The 23,909-nt window shown below is 55.1% G+C and overlaps 2 protein-coding genes across 3 annotated transcripts in view; both read right to left on the bottom strand.

Moving 5' to 3' along the window:
- The window catches only part of MLLT6 (MLLT6, PHD finger containing), a 34,790-nt gene extending 23,075 nt beyond the window's left edge, over positions 1-11,715 (bottom strand). Inside the window, exons 1-7 of one of the 2 annotated variants that reach the window (XM_065753802.1) lie at positions 11,590-11,715; positions 8,577-8,656; positions 4,897-4,951; positions 3,320-3,429; positions 2,780-2,883; positions 1,993-2,086; positions 932-1,039 (exon numbers count right to left, since the gene is read on the bottom strand). In XM_065753802.1, coding sequence (XP_065609874.1) covers positions 932-1,039; positions 1,993-2,086; positions 2,780-2,883; positions 3,320-3,429; positions 4,897-4,951; positions 8,577-8,656; positions 11,590-11,698 — 660 coding nt within the window. In that variant the 5' untranslated portion in view covers positions 11,699-11,715. The remainder of the gene's footprint in view (positions 1-931; positions 1,040-1,992; positions 2,087-2,779; positions 2,884-3,319; positions 3,430-4,896; positions 4,952-8,576; positions 8,657-11,589) is intronic. The other variant, XM_065753803.1, reaches the window with a different exon arrangement.
- The window catches only part of RPL19 (ribosomal protein L19), a 203,873-nt gene that overhangs the window by 133,849 nt on the left and 46,115 nt on the right, over positions 1-23,909 (bottom strand). The gene's annotated exons all lie outside the window — the stretch shown is intronic.

Genomic DNA, 23,909 nt, shown 5'->3' with positions numbered 1-23,909 from the left:
GGTCAGCACGTCACAACAGTGTGATTTGGCTCCTGGCTGCAGCAAAAAGCACACAGAGGTTCTCTCTGGAGTAATGCTGGGTTACTCCAAACAAAAAGCAAGGCCTGGCTCATACGGCATTAAAAAGTGATGGTGCTGAAAGCATTCCCCCCCACCTCATCTCCATGTCAGGTTCTACACCCCTGTTTTGGATGATGGGGTGCTAAGGGGGGAAGCCAGGGGTCTGCTGGGATTCTGCCCTCCACACTCACTGCTGTTTCTCCTTGAAATACAAGCCTTCATCACGTGGGTCAGTTGGTTAATTATGAACCTCAGCGTGCTGTTAACACGGCCTGTAACATGGCAGCGATTTTGATGAGTGCACCTTAACCAGCACAGTTAAACAAATAACGCTCACGCTAATCAGATCTGGCACGCAGCGCTCTCCTTGCTTAGCAAATGCAAATTATTTTCAGGAGTAGAGTTCAAGCAGGTGGCTCATCTGAGTAACAAAGCACTACCCATACAGTACCTGCTGTTACTGCTGACAATTAAGCTGCTGGCCGAGATGTGGTTTACCAACCAGTCCCCTAATATTTGGAATCTGGGATCTGAGCACAGTGACCTTCAGTCTGTTGAGCTGCTCAGACCACAGCTCAAAGCACACTCAGATGGAAACCACAGCACAACGTCAACCTGCTGTGAGCTGGAGACGTTGCACACTCCATGGGTGTGCTCTGCCAGGACACCCCATTACATCCCACGCACACCACCCGAATTCCCACTCCCCACGCTTGTCCAGCTCTGCAGTTTGGGCTTTGCTCACAGCTCAGATCTCTGAGCATCCAGCTCTTTGCAGAGCCCTCCCGAGGAGCTCCACGCGCTCTCTTCCCCTCCTCACCTCCATCCCAGTGACTCTGCCTCGGGGCTACGAGCTCTGCCCAGCTCTCACCTTCTTTGGCCTTTCGTGGTGGGACACGTGCTTCTCCTGAGTGGGGGATGTGGACCGACTCCGCCTCCCAGCGATGAAGGAGCTGCCCCCCGAGTGACGTGAGGTCTTCTGAGGTCAGCGGGGAAGGGGAGACACGGAGGGCAGGGGTGGGGGTCAGGAACAGAGAGAGGAAACAGTTTTATAGAGCCCAGCTTTCACTGCCACGGCGAGCAATGCGACGGTGAAGGAACGGTCTGCAACACGCAGGAATGAATTCTGGATATCCACCCCCGCCCCGAGCATGGGGAACACCATTCTGCAAGCAGTGCTGCTTGGACAAATCAATCACGGACAGCATCCAGCTTCTGGTCTCCTGTGGGGTTGTGGGGAAGGCTGCCCAGGCTCTGGGTGCTGGCAGGAATACTGCTGCTCATCTCAGCATCAGTGGGTTTCAGCTGCACTCACGTCCAATACTGAGGGCACCTGCAGGGCAGGGGAGGGGTCCTCCAGCTCGGAGGGGAAGCTCGAGACATCAGTCAGTGTGTGGCAGCAATGATAAGCAGGGAGGGAAGTGGGCAAAGCCAGCAAGAGCCACTGAGACTCAATGTATGGACAGGTCAGGTTTCCTTTTTGCTGGAGGGGGGACAGTGGGTGTCTGCTCGTGATGCAGAACAGGAAAAATGTTCCTCTCTTTCCTCTCAGTCCTGTAATTAATAGGGGAAATCCTATGCCTCAAATACACCTCAAACCATCCACAATCGACTCCACGTCTCTGCTGGATCCTCCCTGCCCTCGAGCAGAAGCTCAGGCTGCTCTGTGCTACACCTCCTGCTCAGGGTGCACACTCCCACTCCCTGTCTGCTCTCTTCTCCCACCTCCTGCTGTCCCTCACACCGTGCACCACTTCAGCAGTCTCCTAAAACATCCCCCCCTGGGATTCTTGGGACTTCTTTTCCAGCCACACACAGGGCATCATGGAAACCAAAGTAGATGGAAGCATCTACAACACAGGATGAAGATGATGCCGTATGTATGACAAAAAAAAAAAACCCAAAAAACACTGGAGGGATGAGGAAACTCACCATCTTATTGAAGTGGTACTTGCAGTAGCCACAGTACTTGACATTGTCGACTTCCAGGACTTCTTCCTCACACAAGAGGCCAGCCATCTGGGCACTGAAATACACACAGCCAGGAGGAGGGTAAGAAAAACCATATGGCCAGACATCATAGCTCATAAACAGGCGAGCAACAGCTCAGGATACCCAGGGGAGGCCTCGAGGTCTCCTGGCCAAACAAAGGCCAACAGTTTTCGTGGAGATGGATGGGGAAGAAGAGTTCAGGACCCATATCAAGATCTTTAACACTGGCAGTGCTTTTCTACCCAATTGCTGAGCATTTGTTTTGCTTTCCTTAAGGCCAAGCAGCAGCTGCTCCACCAGCAGACACAAAAGGAAGAAGGAATCAGCACGGAGCTGGGAATCCCCACGTTCTGCCCATGGGCAATGCCGTTTTCAGGCTGAGGGGGTAGGTGAGGATATCAGCCCTAAACATCGCATCATCTCGATGATCCTCCTGTATGTGCTGTGCTGGAAAAGGAGCATTCCTGCCTTATGACTCATCTCTCCTCTTCTTGGATACCACACAGTCTTAAGGAAATCCCCAAGCCTCATTCTCACTGGGGGAAGGCTCTGCTGAAACCTCAGCCTTCCTGGGGAAGTTCCCAGAGCATGGAAGAGATATCCCTCACGCAGAAGACACACAGGAGGGATTCACCCCGAGCCCCACAGTGCCCGTGTGCTGCAGCCCCAAACCCTCAGCAGCAAAACAACAGCCAGGGCTGCTCCGAGCAGTGCAGAGGGAGCTCACCAGGTGACGTGGAAAGCCTGCCGGCAGCCGTGGCGGTTGCAGGCCATGCATGCTCCAGAGGCTGCTTTGCTCTCCCTGCCCTGCTCCTCACAGATGTAGCAGGTCTGCAAGAAAGGAAAAGGAGTCACTCTCAGAGGCAAAGCATTCTCCAGCAGATACAGCCTTCAGGAGCTCAGGACCATCAGGAGCTCAGGCCATCTCTCCCCTGTGACGACACACACAACTCAGGCATCTCCTTTTTCCACCCCAAACGACTAAACTGTTCAAAGCAGGGAGCAAGAGACACGCAGCTCTTAATTGTTCAAATTAGGAAGCAAGAAACACGCAGCTCTAAGGAGCTGGGGGAGTGTGCAGGTCGCCAGGTTGGGGGAGAGGAAAAGAGGGGATCAAAAGTTACTCGCAAGGGGGATCTGCTTTGTCAGTTCTATGAGATCTAAGTACCTGGAGGTTAAAATAAGTTGGACAGGAGACATGGGGGACTAAGACAACCCCAGAAAGCGGGGCAGGGTTAGCATGCTTGGCGCAGCGAGGCGGGCTCACCTTGTTGAAGCGGTCGTGCGGGACGTACTGCAGCACAATTGGCTCCATGGTCAGCACGTTGGCAAACTGCACCTCTGGGATGTACAGAGCACAGACAACGTGGGCCCACCCTGGGGGAAGCAAAGGCAGAGCAGTGGTAAATGTGCTGCAGCCCGGATCAGTCCTCTGCTCAGAGCTGCAGACGAGCAGCACGGGAGGGAAAGAAGGAAGAGAATATAGGAAGGAAGCCAACTTGAGTTAGATATTAGATTTGAAACAGTGCTTGTTGTAACTTGGTTAGGAATCAGATCCTTTGTGGGAGAAGGAGAGACAGATACCAACTGTGGGTGAAAGGAGAAAGCAGAGGTTTTTTGGGGGAAAGCAAGGCACAGCACTCAGTGCCCTTCAAAGCACCCCGAGGACTTATGACCCAGCACTGCAGATGGAACCAAAGCCAGGGAAAGCATCCCAGCACTCAGTGATGCTGATGGGGCAAGTTTGATGTGTAGTCCCATGCCAGTGGGAACAAAGCTCCCTTTATTGGCTGCCACCAGTGGCTCAAGGGGGCTCTTTTTCACCAAGCCAAGTGAGATTAAAATCTAAAGCCACCAAGACACTTCCCAAATCAGAATTGTAAGCTGAAATTCCATCTGGTCAGGATAGAACTGAGAAAGCTCGAAGGTCAGGAGTCTTTGGGGGCTGATCCATACCAGTACACCAACTGCACTGAAAGAAATCAGCTAGAATGAGAGTGGGCCCACTCAGATGGGCAGAACTGGGCTCCACAGTTACAGAATCACACAGCACTCCACGTACTCGGGCTGTGTATGCTTATAACACCTCTTGTGCCTGCCCCAGATCTGCCCAAACCACATAATAACACAGCAGGGAGAAGATGCTCTGTTATTTCAAAGCAATCCCCCAACGTGGTACTCTTAGTACTGCACTCAGGTTCTCAGCACTCACAACCAGCACTAAAGGACACTTTTATAACACTCAGGGTTTCTTCTCTTCGGGCTTCCTCTCTATATACTATCCTCTACCAGAATAAAGACCTCCCTGACCAACACCAAGGTGCACGGCAGGCAGGCTGTATGGGAACTGCTCAATCACGGCCTGAACCACTGATGGATCACCTGAGGTGAGCACTGAGTCAGCTGTGGGAGCAGTGAAGGCAATGCACCTGTGTGACCAGAAGGGATGGAGCCTGAATCCAGCTCTCCCAGTCCCCATTTAAGGGCTGACCACATCTCTTTCTGGAGATCACTCCTTTGGGGTTTCCTACTTTGAGCCTAGGGCACAGGTGAGCATTCTCCTTTATTCTGATGGTCTCTTTCCATCACAATCATCTTTCTAACTATACCATCTGTAAAATACCCTGGCTGCAGTACTACTTGGCAGTATTCATTCTGTTAACCACACAGAGGCACAGAAGGCTTTCCAAAAAACAAGGAAAGGCAGAATGCTCTCACCCCCTGGGCCTCCAGCTCCCCCTTGCTGGCGATGCAGGCTCAGAGCAGAACTGCTTTGCAGCCAGGGTTGCTGCTGGGACCTCGAAGCACCATAAAGACACACCAGCTCCACACACAACTACTCACCTCCGTTGTCAGTCCGCTTCAGGGCTCCATCTTTGTGGGGACACAGTTCGCATCTCTTGAAATTAAGCAGAAACAGCAAGTTTAATCTGACCCCCCCCCCGCCCTGGGGCACAAGGCTGGGAGAGGGGTGGTTTGTTTAGAAGATGCTTCTGAAAGATGAGGCTGCTTTCAAGGAGAGGAAGTAGGAGGGCTGAGAGCGGTGTGGGTACAAAACGACACTGAGCTGTGTCAGACTGATGTTCTGTGTGACATGGACGTGTTGAAGCTGCAGCCCGTGGGCCACAGGCAGCTCCTGACTCTCATGGGGCTTGATAAGAAGAAGTTTTAGTCCTTGCAGCTGTGAAATAAAACTGAAAACCATGACTCAGAGAGCAAAAGGCAAATAAGCAGAAGCCATTATCTATCTTTGCCTCTTTCCTTCCTTCCTTTTCTCTTTCTCTCGTGATGTTTTTTTTCCAGCTAGTCTCGTGACTGGGGCTGCTGTGACACTTCCAACAGATGGGGCACTGGGAGCCACAGAGGGCACAGCCCCATGGGCCAGCCCTGCTCACTGCTGTCTGCTCTGGGGCCTCGGTTTCTACATGCAGGTGTGCACTGGGGCAGTTTGGGGGCACGCTGATGCACACAGGGGACCCTCTCCCAGCCCTGAGATGCACAGCCCTTCTTCTCTTGTAGAAATACCCAGATTTGTAATATATATATACATATAAAGAGAAAAAAAACCAACCAGTAATGGTGATTTTTTTTTTTTTCCTGTGCTTCATCAGGAAGTTTCAAGATGAGCTGCAGTGGGATGGCAGCTGTACTGCCAGGACATGTGCCATGAGAAGCACTCATCAGGAGCTGCCCCCCAGCACCAGTACTGCTGCTCACACACCCCCATAGACCTTCCACAGAGGGGCTGCAGTGCTGTGGGCAGCGGGGAGGTTCATCCCAGCTCTCAAATCCCCACGACAGTGTATAAATAAGTGACGAAGGGACAAAAGCCAGTGCTGCCAGCGGCCCACCTCACTCTCCTTGCAACTTGGCTTGAAATAGCACGATTCACGTCGCTCCTGCTTGGGTCCAGACTGATGGAGCGGCTCTCACAATTAGCATGGAAAGCCAAGATAGAGAAAAGAACTGGGTGAACCGAGACACTCTAATAAGAAATTTGCACTTGAAAAGGCCCCTCCGCTCTCCCCTCCACCCCTCGGATCAAAGCGGCTCTCCCACCACGCGATTAGCAAAGCTCTGATTGTAACAAGAGGGGTTAACAGCTCCATCGGCCCCACACAAGACTTTTAATAGCCCTGCCTCTAAATGACAGCTAAAGCCTTCACATGATCCCTCACATGAGTGCCCTCTGGCCATCGCAGCTCACCGGGCTCGCGAGACAATTTGATTACAAAGTGGATGGGCTTTAGCTGCTTACGGTAAGCACAAAGCATCCGCCGCATCCTTTAGGGACCCGCACGTCTGAGCGGGGGATGTGGGAGGGGATTAGCAAGGTGTGAAGGCGAAGGTCGGAGCTCCTGACCCCTCCCCCCCCCCCCGCAGGGCTACAGACTCAGGGACAGATCCATAGGAGCTTCAGGGCCCTGGGGCTCCTTCCAAAACTGAAGAGCAGATGGAAAAGTACAGACACAGAAACTGCCAAGTTTTCAATTGCTCGCTAAGGAGAGCAGCATCCTTTGCACCTTCGTGTCTTGCTTTCAAAGCGAAAGTATCAATATTTAGCCAACAAACGTGCTTGTTGTGGAACCTCAAAGCCGGTGACAAGCTTTATCTACGAAGGCAGACAGAGAAGAAAGGCACTGCTGCTTTGCAAAGGCGTTTGCCACAGTCGTGATGAAAGAAACACAGATCTCCATCCGTCCCGCTGCTGGCTGTGTGTTTTGCTCTCAGAGAGCACTGTCCCCCCGAGGGCAACGTCTGCAGGCATGCAACACTGCTGCTGCAGCTGCAGAAAGCAGCAGAGAGGAGCAGCAGAGGTCCACGGCAGTGCTGGACCACGGAGCACTCATCCAGCAGCACTGCATCGCCCGGGACCTGACTCGTTTCCCTCCCTCTGATCATGCTGTTCCCTCCATCAAAGCAGCAGGCTCTTTTCATGCATACACCCATCTGAGCATCTGTTGCTATGACTGCTGGCGTTGGACTGGAAAGGTGGAGGATTTGGATAGGAAGTTGTCCCCGGTTCTGCTTAGGAAGGAAGATTATCACCCCTCGGTTATTGGAGCAGAGGGGCTGCGTGCTGCAGGATGGAGGGGTACAACTGAAGCCCACCATGCTTCGGTCTGACTGATTTCAGTGAGAGCGAGCTAAACGAGCAGCCACGTGCAGGGGTGACACCTTGGAGGCAGTTGGAAGTGTCTGAAGCACAAGAGGAAAGTGAGAGCCCTTGTGATGAGCACAGGTGAGGAGGACGGGCACATTGCTACGGCTCACAACGCACTGAAGGGTCTCTCTTTGCCTGGGGGAGCGGGGGGAAGGAGGCTCCTGACACCCACATTCCTTTCTTTGCTCTGAAACGATCTGCAGGACGTGAAACCGCTCAAAGACACATCTGATCTTCTTTACTGCTGTGCATAAAAGAGGCATCTCACAAAGGGAAGAGAGCTCAGGTCTGAACGTCTGGTCTTGTTTACACTCCCACCTCCAACGAGGAATGAGTTACTGCCACGTAGGACGCGTGGCACAGATACCTACTTCCCCCATCCACCCGTCCCTGACAAGTTTTTCACCCATCTGTGGAGCAGATTCAGCTTTTGTCCCGCACAGAGCAGAGCCCAGCTGAGCTGGAGCACGCTGTGCTCTGCCCCACGCACATCTACAGAGGTCCCCTGCACCAAAAAATGAGCTGAACTGCCCCGAGGGCAGCGTGAGCATCCAGCAGTGCTGGCCGTGCTGCATGAGGTCTTCTGTGTTTGAGAACCTAAGTCTGTTTTGATGGAAGCAAAGCAGGGAACTGTCTCGGTTTCAGGGCAGAGCAGAGGCGGTGTCTCTGCTACAGCGGATGCATTAAAGATCTGCACCCTGTCCCTCAGCAGCAGCTGCTGCAGCCCTATCTGATAAGGGCTCACATGGGATGTCACCGCAAGGAGCTGCTGTGCTATAAGCTCACCATCCACACAGGAAGATCTGCCACACAGACGGACCTCAGGGCCACTCCTGACCCCATGGATTCCACTTTTCTGCCTCACCAGGAGCACGCCAGGATTAATTAAGAACATTTCAAAGTGTTTCACGCTGCTAAATTGCTACTTAGATAGAAATGGAGCCCGGTCCATCTTCCTGGCAATAAACTTTTCATCCAAGACACCATTGCTGTGAGCAAGATAGTAATGCCTGCCCGCACTGTCAGCAGCACTGCAAAACCTTCTGAGGAGCTGCACAGAAGAGCCACCTTTCACAAGGATGCCCTTAGGTTTGAGGTCTCGAGACTCAAACCCTTTTCTCAGTGCCAGCTTGCCCACAAGCTCTCCTTGAAACGGGCGAGAGCAGCGTATACCCTTTGGTATAATTCCTCCCATTGCATAAACAAGAAAGGAAGGGAAAGATTTGGAAAGAGAATTGGTCTCTCGGGAAGGTGAGGGGTGAATTGCTTTGTGGGGTACGGGCAGAGCTGGGATCCCTTGGGTGGGGCAGTGGCATGGAGGGCTCTGCTCCCCTTAGGAACACGTGGGCTCTGTACTCACCACCCTGGCGGCTCTCTCTTGAGATTCACATTTCCGACAGAACCAGGGTCCGGTAGGAACCTGGACGATCCCATAGCAAGCTGAAAGGGAAGCAGAAACGTTCATTTGACCATCTTGAAACGGGCCCATTCATTTCTTGCTGTATCTGCAAGTTTACCAGGGTTTCTTGGTCAGAAGCGGGTCACAGAAACAAGAATTACACCCAAGCAGCATTCTCTTCCCCTTTTCTCGCTCCCACACCCTGCAACAGCAGGCAGCCCTTTGCCTACAGAGCCTACAAAGAAGCTCACACCCAACGTGAAGCATTTTGATGAGAATCTAAGTGGGAATGCAGCACTTCAGAGACCGGGACCGGTTCTGCCCAACGAACGCACACGGGGCCAATTCTGATCCCTTAACTTTTCAAGCATCACCAGTGATCCGGATCTCACACTGTCACGTCAGTGGCTGTGAAGTGCCTCAATCGTAATGAACAGCACAACCTCAGCATCGTGAAGGAAATCATCTGAGCACCGAATTCAGGTACTGCAGGACCCCCCCCCTGGACCAGGCTGTGCATTAACTGCTACACCAGGCATCCCCCGTGCTTTCCACACCCCTGTGGATCGTCTCTGGGGATCCCTCTGCACGCTGCAGCTCCCACACCTCTAACATTCATCTCCCTGTCCAACAGGGCTGTTCTTCTTGAAGCCCATCACCTTCTCAGCACCCGCAGGTGGGTTTGTAGCAACAGAGCTGGTAAAGATAGGGGTAAGAAATAAAGCCGTGTGTGTCCAGGTGGGGGAATTCTCCCAGGAAAGAGCAAATTCTGTCTTCCATATTCCACTTTCAGATGTGAGCTGGGAGCTGGAATGGAGTCCCAGCCACTCGAGACATGTGAAACTAGGTTGGACAAAGCATCCGAAAATATCCTGCTGGAAGCAAGCCGGTGCTGTCCCCGGGGAAAGGAGCAGGCACGACCCACCGTAGGCTTTCTCCATCTCTCTAATGTCTTTTATTCGACTTCAGCCAGGAAAACGAACGCAATTGTGGAGTTAAACTGGAGGAGCTGACTGCAAGATGAGCCAAGGCATAGACACAAGGAAATAGAAACTACATGAAAGCAATGACAGAGGAGCCTGCCGTGGGTCCATCTTTAGCAACGGGCTCAGGGCCAACAGCAAGCACTCAGCTGGAGCCAGCATGAGCTTCTGTGCCCGCTGCTTCCAAAAGGAAAACAGGCAAGAAAACAAGGAGCAATGCAGAACGTAAATAGTGCCGAGCTGAAAACGTCATCTGCAAATGTCCTTCCCGGAGATTTCATTTCCAATCTTTGTTAACATCTTGAATTTTTGTTGGTTTATTTTTGGCTGGAGAGGTATCTCAGCGCTGTCACAGAAGGGGTACTGCCTTTGCTTTCACTCAGCCTCAAACGTGAGCCTGAAGAGCAGGGGGTTCCTCACGCAGCCCCAAAAAGCCAATTTGGGTTCTGGAGATATTCAGGCATCGAATGCAGAGCGTGGCCACAGAGAACGAGATGAGATGACCCAGAGGAACCCCCACTGTGATTCACTTCTCTTTAGGAACTACAAACCCACCGAAGCACGGAGCTGCTGCTGGGTTTGGGGGCAGGCTGAGCACGTCCTGAGCAGCCACGGTGCACTGCTCTGCTCCCCGGGAGCTGCCGTATCCCAACTACACGGCCGTGCTTTCCAGCCACACCAACACAGCTCTCTCAGGGACTCTTCCAACGTGCTACGGAAGCGATGCAGCCCACCCACCAACGCATCCATCTCCACGGCCGTGGGGGCCCAGGAGCACGCACCCCCACGTGATGCAGTCTGAAACGATTCCCACCACCAAACCGAAGCATCGACATGAACCCCGGCAGCGAGCACAGGGGTGCTGGCGTCCTTAAAACCTCCCTCCAAAAAGCAGCGGCTGAATGAAGCCGTTCCCTCGCACGCACTTCGATGAGGGATGGGAAGAAGGGAAAAAGCCAAGTGTCCTTCCAGAGAGACCCTACACGGAGGCAGCGAGCGGAGAGCAACCCCCCCTTCCTCTTTCACCCCCTCTCCCCTCACCTGCTCTCAGCACAGAGCACGGGGAAAGGGGAAGAAAGCTCAAGCTGGGTGCGGGAACGGCTCCGTGCTGTCCAGCGGGCAGAGCCACGCAGGAAGGGGCTGGGACATCGTGGAGGAGGGGGTTGATGGATGGGATAATAATAGACGGCAACGCGGACCACGCCAGATGAGACCAGCAACCTCGGTGCCGTTCAAAACAAACCAGCCGGGCCGACCGCCGCTCCTATGTGCTGGATTTAAAGACACACAAACACGCACACGTCTCTATTTCCCGGGAGATGCGCGGAGGACAAACTTTCCGGTCCCATCGCGTGTGCTAGGGGCGTGCTCCGAGTCATTTAAAATGCAAATCGCGCTTATCTCGGGGAGGAGAAGGGCCGCTTCCTCCCTGCCCTCGGAGGAGGCGGCGGCTGCCGGGCCCGCGGCCGCCCCCACGGGGTTACGCGGGGCCATGCGCGGCCGCGGGGCACGGAGCGGTGGGGGCGGCGGGTCCTAACCCCCCCCATCCGTACCGCGGGGCCTGCCCCCCCCCCCTTCCCCCCCCAAATCACCCCGCCCCTCCCGGCCCCGGCCGTGCGGGCCCACCCCCCCCCTCCCCCCCGCAGCAGGAAGCGGCTCCCGGTACCGAGCAGAACCCCTCTCCGTGCGGCCCCCCCTCCCCTCCCCCCCCCGCGCCCAGCCCCGGGGTGCAGCTGACGGCCGGCTCCGCTCCCCCCGCGCAGCTCCGCGGCGGAGGCGGCCCGGCGGCGACACCGTTATTTGGAACAATGGGGAGAAAACAAAGCTCCCCCTCCCCCTTCCAGCCCCCCCCACCCCTTTCCCCCCCCCCCCCCCTCTCCCTCTGCCCCAGTGCTCCCCCTCCGGGGCTCCCGGCGGGGGAAGGCGGCGGCCCCCGCTCCCCCCTCCGCCCCGCTGTGCCCCGCGGGCGCGGTGCGGGGCCGCGCTCCTACCTTGGTGCACCGCCACATTGCAGCCGTGTCCATCGCAGTACACCAGCGGGTTCTCCGCCCAGCCCCGCTCATCAGAACAGACACAGCAGCCTCCCACCATCTCCTTCATACTTCCATGAGGGTTTCCTTCCCCCCCCCTCCCCCCCCCCCCCCCTCTCCTCCCTCTACGCACACACTCCTCCTCCCCGCTCCCCTCCCCGTCCGCCGCCTCCTTTCACACGGCCGCCCCGCCGGGGGCGAGGGGTGCCCGGCCCCCCGTGGCGGCGGAGCGGCGGTGCGGAGCCGGGCGGTGCTCCGGGCTGCCCCGGGGGGGGGGCCCGGGGGCGGTGAGCCCCCGCCCCGCGCCCGCCCGCTTCCCGCACGCTCTCCCCGCGCCCATGCAACAACGCAGGGACGCGCACACACACGTACACGCGTACACACACACACACACGCGCACACACACACGGCACCCCCCCCCCCCCCCCCCGCACACTCTTCCCGCCCCCCATCCAGCAATCATGGCTGCGGCGCCCGCACGCTCCGGTAAAATCTGAGGTTCACGGATCGCAGCCTGCGTGGGTCGGGCGCGTTTCCGCGCTGCGCGTGTGTTTCCCCCGCGCTCGGGTTCGCGTGGGGCCGTTCCGTTGGGATCGGGCGGATTTCTGCGTTTGCTTGGTTTTTTTTTTTTCTTGTTGTTGTTGTGGTGGCGGTTGTTTCGTTTTGTTCGTGTGTTTATTTAATCCCTCTCCGGCTGCTTCATGGTCTTTGCTTTTTATTTTTACACCCCCCTCCCCCCCCCTCTCCTCCTCCGAGCAAACCGAGCAGGAATCCGTGCGCGCACCGTCACCATGGATCGCTCCGGAGCGCTCCGTTGCGACCGTTCCCCAAATCCTATTATCTCCGCAATTCCTCTTTGACAGATTGGGGCTCCGCGAGCGCCACCGCCTGTCCTGGTCCCGAGGCTCCTCCCGGAGGGGTTTAACCCGTTGGCACCTGCTTTGGTTGAGATTTCTTGGCTAGGAAGGAAGAATAAATGCCTCTCTGGAGGTTTGTCCCCCGAGGGGAGAAAGTCCGAAATCCCGATGGGAAAAGAAACGATCCCGGAGCAAAGCTCCGTGGGTCTGCATGGTGAGGCACAGCATCGGGGAGATGGGGAAAACCCAAATCGCTGTCCCATAGGGAAGAGGCCCAGCAGGAGACCGAAGTGAGTTGTTCCCACAGCTCCAAGCAGGGACGGCTGCACCCGGAGCCACCACACACAGCAGCCCGGGTCTCACCACCTCTCACGTAGGTCTGTGCTGTCCCCACGAATAAATGAAGCAGAAACCATAAATCCTTCGGGTTTTCTACAGCAGTGGTACAAATGAGACCTAAAGAGCGTTGTGTTTTGCTCAGGAAATGTTTGGGGTTCGTGGGATCCTCGAGTGACATGGAATCTCTTTTTCCTCGTTTGTTGGGTGGTGAGTGCTGAAGAGATGGTTGCGATGGTGGAAAAACCCGTCAGGAAACCCCCCCAAAACCATTCCTGGTGCTCAGCAGTGCACTTAGATGCCCTGTCCTTACACAAACATCACTCTTCCCAACAGTCAGCTCTTCTGCTGGAACACCTGGAGCACAACATCAGCAGTTCTGCTGCAAGCACAGCTCCATGGGAACCATTCCTGGTTTCCAGGAGCTTCAGTGAGACCAGGAGCAGTGCCAGCATCTCCCAGGCACCAGCACCAGCTCTTCCCTGCTCTAGGTATGCTCAGAGGGGTCAGCATCTCCCATTCTTTACATTAAAAAACCAAATCTCATCAGAGAGAGGAGAGGAAACCCATTCCAGCAGCCCCAGTAACCACCGCTTCGGCTCCTTTGTGCTGCACCTGTTCAAGCATCACATCAAGGGGCTGCGAGGCAGACAGCCCCCCGAGCCGCTGCCCGCTGGGCTGCTGTCTTCCCTTTATTGCATTCCTTTGAGAGTCACAGGGGCAGACAATCCGTTCACCACATTGCTGGAAACTCACTCAGCCTTAGCTCGCTGTTCTGGGAGGGTTTCCCCTCCTCCCCCCCCCCCCCCCTCTTCCCCTCCTTCCTCCTCCTCCTTTTTTATTTTCCTTCTTTTATCTACGGTGTTATGGACTTGTTGAAAGGGAAGGAGGGGGTGGGGTGGGGTGGGGTGGGGGGGTTCTGGCTGGCTGACTTTGTAACCTGGAGGGGATCGTGGGGTTTGGGGTTGTCTCAGCCCCCGAGGACAAAACGCAGAGCCCGTGCTATGGGCACTTGGACTTGAACTGCACATTTGCCTTCAGGGGATTACGTTCCGCTTTACATCGCTAATTCCCGCGGTGAGGAAAGGCGAGGCCGGGGAGGAAAAGGGCACGGCTTTTCTCGAGAAGGATTTGGAGGGATGGGGGGGGTTGGGGGGGGGGAAGATACGGCTGTGAAAGCTGAGACGCGGAGGCAGTGCTGCTCATTTGTCCTCGTATCGGCCCCGTGGGTTTAAAAGTGTGGTCGTAGGAGTGGGGCTGCGCGGGCAGCACCGTCCTCGTGTGTCTCGGCCACAACTGCAGAGCTGGTGACAGAGCTCAGCAGCATATGGCTGCGTGCAGGGTGCTTTTGGGGATGGCTCCTCCAGGGGCTCACCCCACAGCGGGAGCTGTGCTGAGCGTAGCAGAGGGGTTTTGCTTCTGGAAGGGGATGGCACCTTTGCATCTGCTGCAAGGTCCCCTTAGTTATGATCCCAGTGGCTGACCTGGAAATCCTTCAGATAGCAGTGAATAAATCATTCCCACTGGGCTGGGAGGCCTTATCAGAGCCTCTTTCAGATGATCCACGCCTTACCTATCAAATACACATTAAAGGAAAGAGCAACACAGCACCAGCAAGGAAACCTATCTTCCTTGTGGTAACTCCACGTGCTCTTTGGAGATGTGAAGACAGATGTGCACAGAGAAGTGCTCGCAGCTGGGCTGGCACAAAGTGTTGCTGTAAGGGAGCTCTGGGATGCACACACTTAATGGCTCACCGTGATGGATTGCCTCTCTGCACAGGATCCTGGTCCTTCCCAGCAGCTTCTCCTGGGAATAGAGGCTCTTCCTTGCTTCCATTTATGGGGAAACTGTCACTTGAGGTTATGGTGAGCAAGGATGGTTCCATGTAGGGCTAAAACTTGCCTATTTGTGGGCAGGCAGCTCCATGGCCCCGTTGGGTGAGTGCTGTTCTGTCAGATTTGATCTTGTTCCTGGGGGCAGGTTGAAAAAGGAGGGAGTGGTGTGGATAGGAGCAGTAACCCTTGGCCAGGCAAAATTCCTTTTGTCACCAATGAGAACCACTGCTTTAAGGCCCAAATCCCTCAGTTGGAGCGGAGGGATCAGCCCAGCAGGGGCTGCAGTCCCAGGGCAGGCACTGACCTCTGCACTGTCTCTTCCAAAAACAAATGCTTTTCTTCTTGTAGATCATGCCTCATTTTCCTCCATCTCACAGGGATGGATGCACATTTTGCCCCTCAGTCTGTCTGAAAGAGGCTGCAGGCACCACTTGCAAACGTTCTTTAAGCCAAAGGATCTCCTCCAGCTCCCTTGAAAGCTTTGCCTGCCACCATTTTCTTCATCTCCTTTGTTTTGGATTCCACAGGGTCTCAAATCATTGGGAAAGACCACGTTGGCTGTCAGATCCCAAATCTGCCAGTGTCCCTCCTTTGATTTCACTCAAAGAAAACTCCTGAAGGGAATAATCCCTCGTGGGGAAGGTCCCCCAGAGCTGTGGGCTGTGGGTTTGGGCTGTGACACGTGGAGGCAAAGTCTCTGTTTAAGCAGGAGCTGAAGGCAGAGGGGCAAAGGTCTCCCTTGGTGCACCAAACCCCACTTCTCGCCCTGCTCACATCACAGGAAGGAGAAGGGAACCACCAGCTGTCGGCACAGAGGGATGAACCTGCACGTTTCATCACTCTGTGCTCGCTCTGCTGTGGGTGAGCTGCTGCATTTCCCACGTGGGAGCATGCACAGAGAGATGTGGGGTGGGCTGAATCCCAGTGCTGACCCCCGGCCCCACTCACAGTGCCTTTCTGCCTTGGCCCCATCGCCCCCTCCCCTTGTGCCCCCCCCCCCAGCTCCCACCACGGAGCCCTCTTAGGTTCTTAGGCCAAAAAGTGGCACAGAAGTGAGAGTTATTCTCCATTAAACAATGTCATTAAGGACTTTGAAAGGAAACAATGATGTCATTAACAGCTTTGAAAGGAAATAGTGCCATTAATGACTTATAAAGGAAAAAAGCAGCAATCGGAGCACCTTCCCTGCTGACCTTTTTTCTTTCCTCCAGCAGCTCAGATCACATCAGATGGTCCACCAGATTCATCTTTACGGCTGTGATGCAATTAGAACAGTAAAACTGATTAATATAGCAGGTCACTGGGCAGGAAGGTGATAAATTCGCTTTTGGCATTAGATGATACACCTATGAGTGGGATTATTTTGAGGGGGTTGTAAGAATCCCTCCTCCTCTCTGTCCTAAAATCCCAAACTCCCTCCATGCTGCAGCACACAGCCCCTGAGCTCACCGGGAAAGTGGGGATTCCTATGGCTCATGCAGGTGGGTTTGGGTTCGTTCACTTCTTCCTCCCAAAATCGAGGATGCACTTTGTCCCACACGGGTGAGGAGCACCTCCGGGGCAAGTCTGGTTTAACAAAGCTAATGAGAGTCCTGATCTCATCAGCACTGCATTGGATGGAACTTCAAGAGGCCAATTAGACTCATTCCCAACAGGGAGGCAGAACCAAGACTGACTAATGCCATCTTACACCTATTACTGTTATTTACAGTAGGCAGTGAAAGCACACAGCAACGAACAGAGGCGTAAGCGATGCGTGCGGTCTACGTCTGGAAACCACTGAGCAGCCTGCAGTTTGCCTTTTCAATTCATTCTTAGGGACTTCCACATTGCCTGGCTTTAAAATCCAATCGTTCTTCGTCAACTTTTGCATAATTTTCGGAGCTGCTCCCGTTTTTGGGCACCCGAAGCTCTGCTGCTGTTGAGAAGGACCGAGCATGCGAGCACCGAAACCACAGCACAGCACCTGAATGCTGCAGCTCCGTCCCGATGTGGGAGGGTCTGTAACCACAAATGGCAGCTCGCCCTGCCCAGGCTCAGCCTTTCTCCTCCCTCCCTTCCTCCTCGGTTGCCTATAGATGTGTATGTGTGTGTGTGTATAATGATTTCTCAAGCTGTTTTCCAGCGTGCGAAGGAACCCATTGCAGAGCTCTGCGGTGAAAGTCACACGTGGTGCTGCACAAAGCCCCTCTGCTCTGCACACCCAAATCTTTCCCACTCCAGCGGAGAGCACTGGGGGTGCTGGGGGCTGCAGGGCCCCCCCACGTGGGTGCTGGGGCTGTGCTGGGGGCTGTGGGGCTGGGAAATGCCAGGGCTGAGAGAGCCCCACTTATATCGACAGGAAATGATCAGTGGCTTTTCTGGTTGAGAGCTGCAGCGCTGAGGTTCAGGCAACGACATCCTGTCCCCACACAGAGCTGGGGCTGTGGGGCTGTGCGCTGCAGTGAGGGGGATGGGAGGGGTGGGGAGGGCAGGAAGTGGGGGCACACAGCGAGGGGAGCAGCCTGGGGACGGGGACCAGGTGTGGGTGTCCCTACATTCTCCATCCCCTGTCCTACAGACACTACCTTCTGTCATCTGTCCCCTCCATCCTCCAACTTCCATCCCTTCATTCTGCACCCTCTGTTCTCCATCCCCATCCCTCCATCCCTCCATCCTTTATCCCCCATCCCTCTGTCCCCATTCCCATCCCTCCATCCCTACACCTCCGTTCTCCATCCCCCATCCCTCCCTCCACATCTACCCATCATCTCTCCACTCAAAACAAGAAAGTGATCCCCTTGAGCACCCTCTGACCCCAAAATCCCCGTAGGACACAAACAGCTGGGGCCTGAACGTGGGGCAGGAAGGCTGCCAGCAGCACTTCACACCTTCAGAAGGCAGAGAGTGGCTCTGGGTTTCAGTAAACGCCTCAAGGATGGGAAGGAAGCGGTAAGCAAAGCTTCAGCCCTTCGTCGCCGATCTGGAGAGATTTGCATGTGCTGTTCTGAGACTCCTGCTTACTATAAATGCCCCAATTACTTGTCAGAGGAAGCGACTGTTTCCTTCGCTGATCACCTCGGTGATTTATCGCGGCCGATCCGCGCTAAGATCATCCCTTCGCTCGTGTGTCTGTTGGGTCACAGCGCGGCTCAGCCCTCCTCACACACCCGATTACTCATCAGAAACGTTGGGGCTGTGACTCGGTACCGTCAGCGGTGACTCACGGCCGTTCGTCGTGAGAAAGAACCGACGGTCAAATTGTGACATCTGACAGCCGAGGTTTTGCTCCCAGCTCGGTGCGCTCACCCGTGAGCAACGCTGGGAGCATCAAAGCACGGCCGGCCGTCCTGCAGTTAGTTTTCTGCTCCGCCTGAAACCCCCGGCCCCGCTCAGTGCTGCGGGAGGGAGGGAAGGCAGCCGGGGACCTCTGCTGGGCGAGCCGAAAAACATCCCTTTTTTCCCCCAAACGCTCTCCCCGAGATCATTTGGGATCCTCCTGGGGGCGCCCGTAGCGCGCGCTCCCCCGCCCCGGGGTACGGGGGAGGTGGGGGGCAGGGCTGGGGGTGTGAGCGGAGGGGCGAAGGGGGGCTGGGAGGGGCCGGGCCCTCTCTAGGGCGGGTGTCGGCTTTTCCGAGGACGTGAGACCTTTCACACGCGGGAATGATCGCCGCAGACTGAACTAAAAGACTTCTGCAGGGACAGTTTCTACACTCCATCCGTCCATCTCTGTCCCCAGGGCTAGGGGGCTGAGGGGGGGTGGGGGGGAGCAGATCCCCTCTGCCTGGCTCTTCCTGGAGCAGAGCTCGAGCCCCAGTGTCATTTGGGAGTGAAACACGAATATGTTCTGGTTTCTTGTTTCCCAGCTCAGTGCCTTCCTCTGAATACTCCCAAGCCCGGGGGCTGCTTGGTGACTCAGGGATAGCACAAAAAAAATAATAATAAAATCAAATAAAGGCCAACAGGATGCAATTCCCTCCCCTAACACCCAAAGCACAACACAGTCATTCGTGGGAAGGACTTGAGGACAATCCTCAGCCTCTCAGTAACTTTTTGCATCCCAGGTTGCTGGGTTTGAGCCCATTTGGCAGCAGGTAGAGCAGCTCTGGGTGGAGGTGCTCAGGAGAGCGGAGGCACCGGGGTGGATTTAACCCCTACTTCTGTGTGTGTCTGCACGCGTGTGCATGCACACAGCTGTGCCAGTTGCAAAGGGACACACGGACGCTTTGCTCCAGGGCTCTGTGAGCATCTGATGTGGCTCTGTGTTCCTGTATACCGAGTTTGTGCTCCACAGCCCCAGAGCTGTGTGTTAATTAGACGTATTTAAACACACGCACAGTGCCTGTGCCTCTGATCTGTCTCTCTTGCACGGACATGCGTGGGGGCTTCAAACAGAAGCTGATGGAGCTTTTTGCCCTTCAGAGCTCTGTGCTCTCACCCTGCACCCACCTGTAGGTGCCGGGGGTGGGCACACTCACGCTCTCACACTCACCCTCACTCACATTTTCTGTTGCAAAGAGCAAACGCCTCAACCGGGCTGGGCTGAGACCCCACGGCAACCTCAGGGGGAGTGAGATTTTATGATGATTGCTGCTGCTGCCAGAAAGCAGCAAACTTTACAACCCAGATGTGCTGGGGGTGTCAGAGCCCCACGCCGCTGCTGCTGCCGTGTTTATGGTGAGACCCAACGCCGTCGCAGCGGTTTATAATCCGAGGGCATCCAGCCTCGCCAAGAATGCAGGTTGCTCTTTGCTTTCTACCTATCTAAGCCAGATGCTGCTGGTATCTCCCACTGCTGACAGCCGCTTTCTTCAAAGGCTTGTCCTCGGCCGTCCATCCATTAGGGTAAAAAATGAGCTCTCGTTCTCCTGCATTTGTTTTGGGAAGAGGGAAATCATTTAAACAACTGTATCTCCATTAAGCGAAGGAGTGAGGGTGGGGAGCAGACCCTTTGCTTTCTGAAACGGAGAGAAGTGCTGCCTCACAAAACATCTGCTTCTCTGCCCGAGCTCCCACCCCCGATCCCAGCTATCAGCTCACGCATACCGCCGCGTTTGGAGGGGAGGAGGGGATGTTTTCCCCCTTCATTTGCTCTACTGAGGAAGACAAAGGGGGCAATATCATCACCGATGTCCGCCCGAACCTTTTTTGTTTCATACATCCCCGTGACTGCGTTTCACAAGGCCTCCCTTCCCCTGGCTGTGTGCAGCACATCCGTGTGAGCACGAGGGGACAGAGGGGAGAGTCGCTGCTTTCCTCTGCCCTCCTCCTTCTCAGGGGATGCAGCCGCAGCCTGCAGCTGGTGAGATGCTCCCCGGGCAGGGAAGAAAGCTGCCAGAGCATCAGCCCTCCCCATCCTTGCCACCATCGGTGCAGGGAGGGCTGCAACACTTCCCATCTCAGAGACGGCCGTGCTCCTCTAGGACACGTCCCTTTCAGCAGCCCCTTTGCCTTTTTATTTCCAATAAACACACTTCTGGCAAGGAAACCCTCGCCCACTCGCAGCCTCCCCCTCCCCATAGCCCATAAAGCTCCAGCTTTGCATATCTGAGCGCTGTTCTGTGGGGCTGGGTCCTCCGGGGGTCCCAGGGTCACGCTGGGGGCAGCGGGGTCATTGTATAGCCATCATGGGTCAATAAGCAACTGGTCAGGCTCTCAATCCACATCAGGCCTTGAAGAGGACTGGGAAATGGGAGAATCCATTCATAATAATAATAAACTTGTCAATCAATAGCGGGCAGGAGGAATATTTTTGTAAAAGGTAAAAAAAAAAAAGGGGGGGAGAGAGAGAGAGAGGTTTTCCTTTTAAAGTTGGACAACACGAAACGTTGGAGGGTTTAAAAACACTGCTTTGCCTTTGGTGGGGGGAACTGCAGATCGTAAAGGTGCTGAGGTGAAGGAAGGCTGGCAGGTGTCGGGTGAGCCGTGCTGTGTCCCATGGAACTGAGAAAGGATTTTACACGAATATGAGTTTGGAATAGATACAAAAATGCTCTTGGAGGGAAAAGATGATCTCACAGAGTGATGGGATGGACACCTCGGGCCCTTCCCTGCTCCGTAGGAGGGCTGGGGCTGCCTGGCCATGCTCCTCCCAGCAGCAGTGCTATGGGACGGTGAGGAATCCTTTGGTTGAAGCTCAGTTGAGCAACAGAAATATCTATTTTTTCCAGCCTTCTTTTAAGAGCTTTTCAGACAATATCACAACTCAGCAGTAGTTGAGTGCGGGGCACAAGAAGAGGCTTTCCCTGCTTTCTCCAGGCTGAAACAAAAAGGAGCACAAACCGAGGAGCAAAGAAAGAGGGCACATTTCTTCCAGCAAAATTCGTTAAAGGGGAAACGTTCCACATTTATTGTTGGGTGATTTCTTCACTGCAGCAGTTCCACTGTCAGGGGATGAGAGAGGGGGAGCACGGAGAGGCGACGAGCGACCGCGGGATGGCGAAGGGAGCACGAGGAAGGGCTGCAACTTCCCACACTGGGAATTGTTATTTCCTTTTTCTTTTCTACTTTTTTCCCTTCTTCCTGTTTTTTCCCCTTCTTTTTTTTCCCTTTCCCTTTCCCTTTCCCTTTCCCTTTCCCTTTCCCTTTCCCTTTCCCTTTCCCTTTCCCTTTCCCTTTCCCTTTCCCTTTCCCTTTCCCTTTCCCTTTCCCTTTCCCTTTCCCTTTCCCTTTCCCCTTTCTTCTTCCTTAACCCTCCCTTTTCCTTCTACCTTTCCCTTTTCCTTCCTTTTCCTTTCCCTTTTCTTTCTTTCTCACCTCTTTCTTCTTCCTTTTCCCTTCCCTTTTCCCTTCCCTTTTCTTTCTTCCTTTCCTTTTTCCTTCTTCCTTTTCCCTTCCCTTTTTTCTTCCTTTCCCTTTTCCTTCTCCCTTCTTCCTTCTTCCTTCCCTTTTCTTGTTTTCCCTTTTCCTTCCCTTTTCTTGTTTTCCCTTTTCCTTCTTCCTTCTTCTTTTCCCATTCCCATTCCCTTTCCCTTCTTCCTTCCCTTTCCCCCCCCTTTTTCTTCCTTTCATATTTTTACTTCTATCCTAAACATAGCACAGAGAAGGGAACAAGAGCCTCAGCAGCCCCAGCTCACTGAGCCCACTCCCGGATAAGCACATTTCCGTCTTTGTACCTTGAAACAAAGGAGTGGAGAGGGATTTACATTTGTATAAATTGCCACTAAACGCAGCTTTGTTTGCACCGGGGTGGTACCGAGCGGCAAAACCCGAAGGGAACGAAGCAGAACCGACCCACCGCCGGCACTGCCCTTCCAGCAGTGCATCACAAACGGAAAGAAACAAATGGCTGAACCGGGATGGACTGAAACGCCCTCAAGCAGCGATGGAGTGCCCTGGAAGTTGAGATCCAGATGCCCCCAATGGCTCTGCCCCATGGGAACCACAGGGACCGCCTCTGTCCCCAAGCATGGCTGAGGGTGTTTCAGCAGTCCCCTCTCCCTGGTGGCACAGAAGTGGGCTCTGCAGAGGGGAGAGCACTCAGAGGAACCCATAACCTCCACGGAAGGGGACATGTTCATCCCATCCTGCAGAGCGGGCCGGGCTGCTGACACGTGGCTCCTCCGTCTCCCTCCCTCCTGCAGCAAAAATATAACAGAGACATTTCAAAAGCCACTGCGGCCAAGTGATCTGTGGACTTCTCCATCTCCTCCCCCCCCCCTCCCCCCCCCCAGGCCCCTCACTGGGAGCACTGTCCCATTCTGAGAGTGAGCAGCAGAGCGTGGCTGCCCCGGCAGTGCTGGGATGGGAATGGCTGTGGCATTCTTGGGGGGGGGGGGAACCAGGTTTTTCCCATGGGGATCCCTGCATGGCATCACTTTGGCATCACTTTGGTTTCTCCCCAGGAAAAAAAAAGAAACTCAACAGCGATTCTGTGTGATTGACACTACTCCGTGGGACCGACGCTTGTTTCTAATTGCAGTTTCTCGTGGTAAATCAGATGTAGCTCCTCACCAAGGCTCACCCATGAGTCTCCCCCCCACCCCCCCTTGCACCTGCTTTCTGCACACCTCTCACCACGTTGATCTGGCTCTCTGCAAAGGATGGCAAATGAGAATCTGAGCCATCCCAAACAAACCAGCCGTCCCTGCATCCTCAGCTGTGCTGCAGGCCCCCACATACAGCTCCTTCCCAAAGGGGTCAGCCCAAACCCATCTGCTGTTTTCTGGAGCTCCTGCTTTGCCTTTGCCTCCCCCCTGCCTGTGAGTCCCAACAGTCCAACAGTGAAGGGTGGGACGTGTAGGGAGGTTCTGCTGCACCTCCAGGACCCCCAGGAAATGGGGGATCCCATCAGCCCATCCCTGCAGGAACTGCAGCCCGGCGAATAGAAGGGAGAAACCCACCTGAAGGGGAGGAATCAGGGCAGGGACACCAAGTTCTCATCTCCCCCATCCCTGGCAGCAGGAACGGGGCTGCGATGCCAATGTGTGCCCACTTCCCAGGGCTTGGTGCAGCCCATGCATCCCATGCAAGCCACGCAGCCCATGCAACTCCTGCAGCCCTCGCTATGCGCGCAGTTCATGACCCCCAGCAGGAGCAGAGCAGTCGTGGTGCTGCTGCAACACCCAGGAAGCAGCACCCTGCACACCACTATGCACGTGTGGGGTTTGCACAGTGCCCGTGAGTCCCACGCTGAGCTGTGTCTGCACAGACACGTCACCGCACGCGCACACCAGCACATTCCACACTCAACTTTTACGTTGCTGGTTTGGGCTCCCAACGACAGAGGTTTACAGGGAAACGCCGCAGTCTGTGCGTGGCTCTGAGCCTGTTTCCCCCCCTCCTTAAGCTTTGGGGTCCCCACGCCCCCTTCTGCAGCCCCACATTCCCTCAGGAGCCGTTTATTGCACAGCCCTGACTCGTGTTTTCTTTCCCGGAGCCCCTCGTCGAGCCCACGGCCGCATCAGCCGCATGGGACGGGGCTGTGAATGCCAGCTCCCCTCCTCCAGTCTGGCACGCAGCAGAGCTCAGCTATAGGTAAAATGGCTCTGCTTAGGGCTGGAAACAAAAATCCCCGGGATCCATCTCCCTCCGTGTGTGCAGCCCGGCCACGAACGGGACCCTCCGCGGCCGCAGAGCGATGCAAACTTCCCCCTCCCCTCTGCCCAAACAAAGAGGAATTTCGTGTTTGTGTTGGACGCGGACCTTTACTCACAGGAAACTCTGCCTGTGGAAAAACGAGGGCGAAACGCTCCCTCGGCCACATCTGCGGAATGGGGCATTTTCTCGGCTCGTTGAGGCCGCGGGGTGCGCGCACACGTGTGCCGGGAAC

This window comes from Cyrtonyx montezumae, unplaced genomic scaffold (genome assembly GCF_038088225.1).
Source record: "Cyrtonyx montezumae isolate F1298 unplaced genomic scaffold, pur_monq_1.0 scaffold_82, whole genome shotgun sequence".
Classification (NCBI taxonomy): Eukaryota; Metazoa; Chordata; class Aves; order Galliformes; family Odontophoridae; genus Cyrtonyx; species Cyrtonyx montezumae.
The sequence above is the reverse complement of the archived record's forward strand: the minus strand, read 5'-3'. Positions and strand labels throughout refer to the sequence as shown.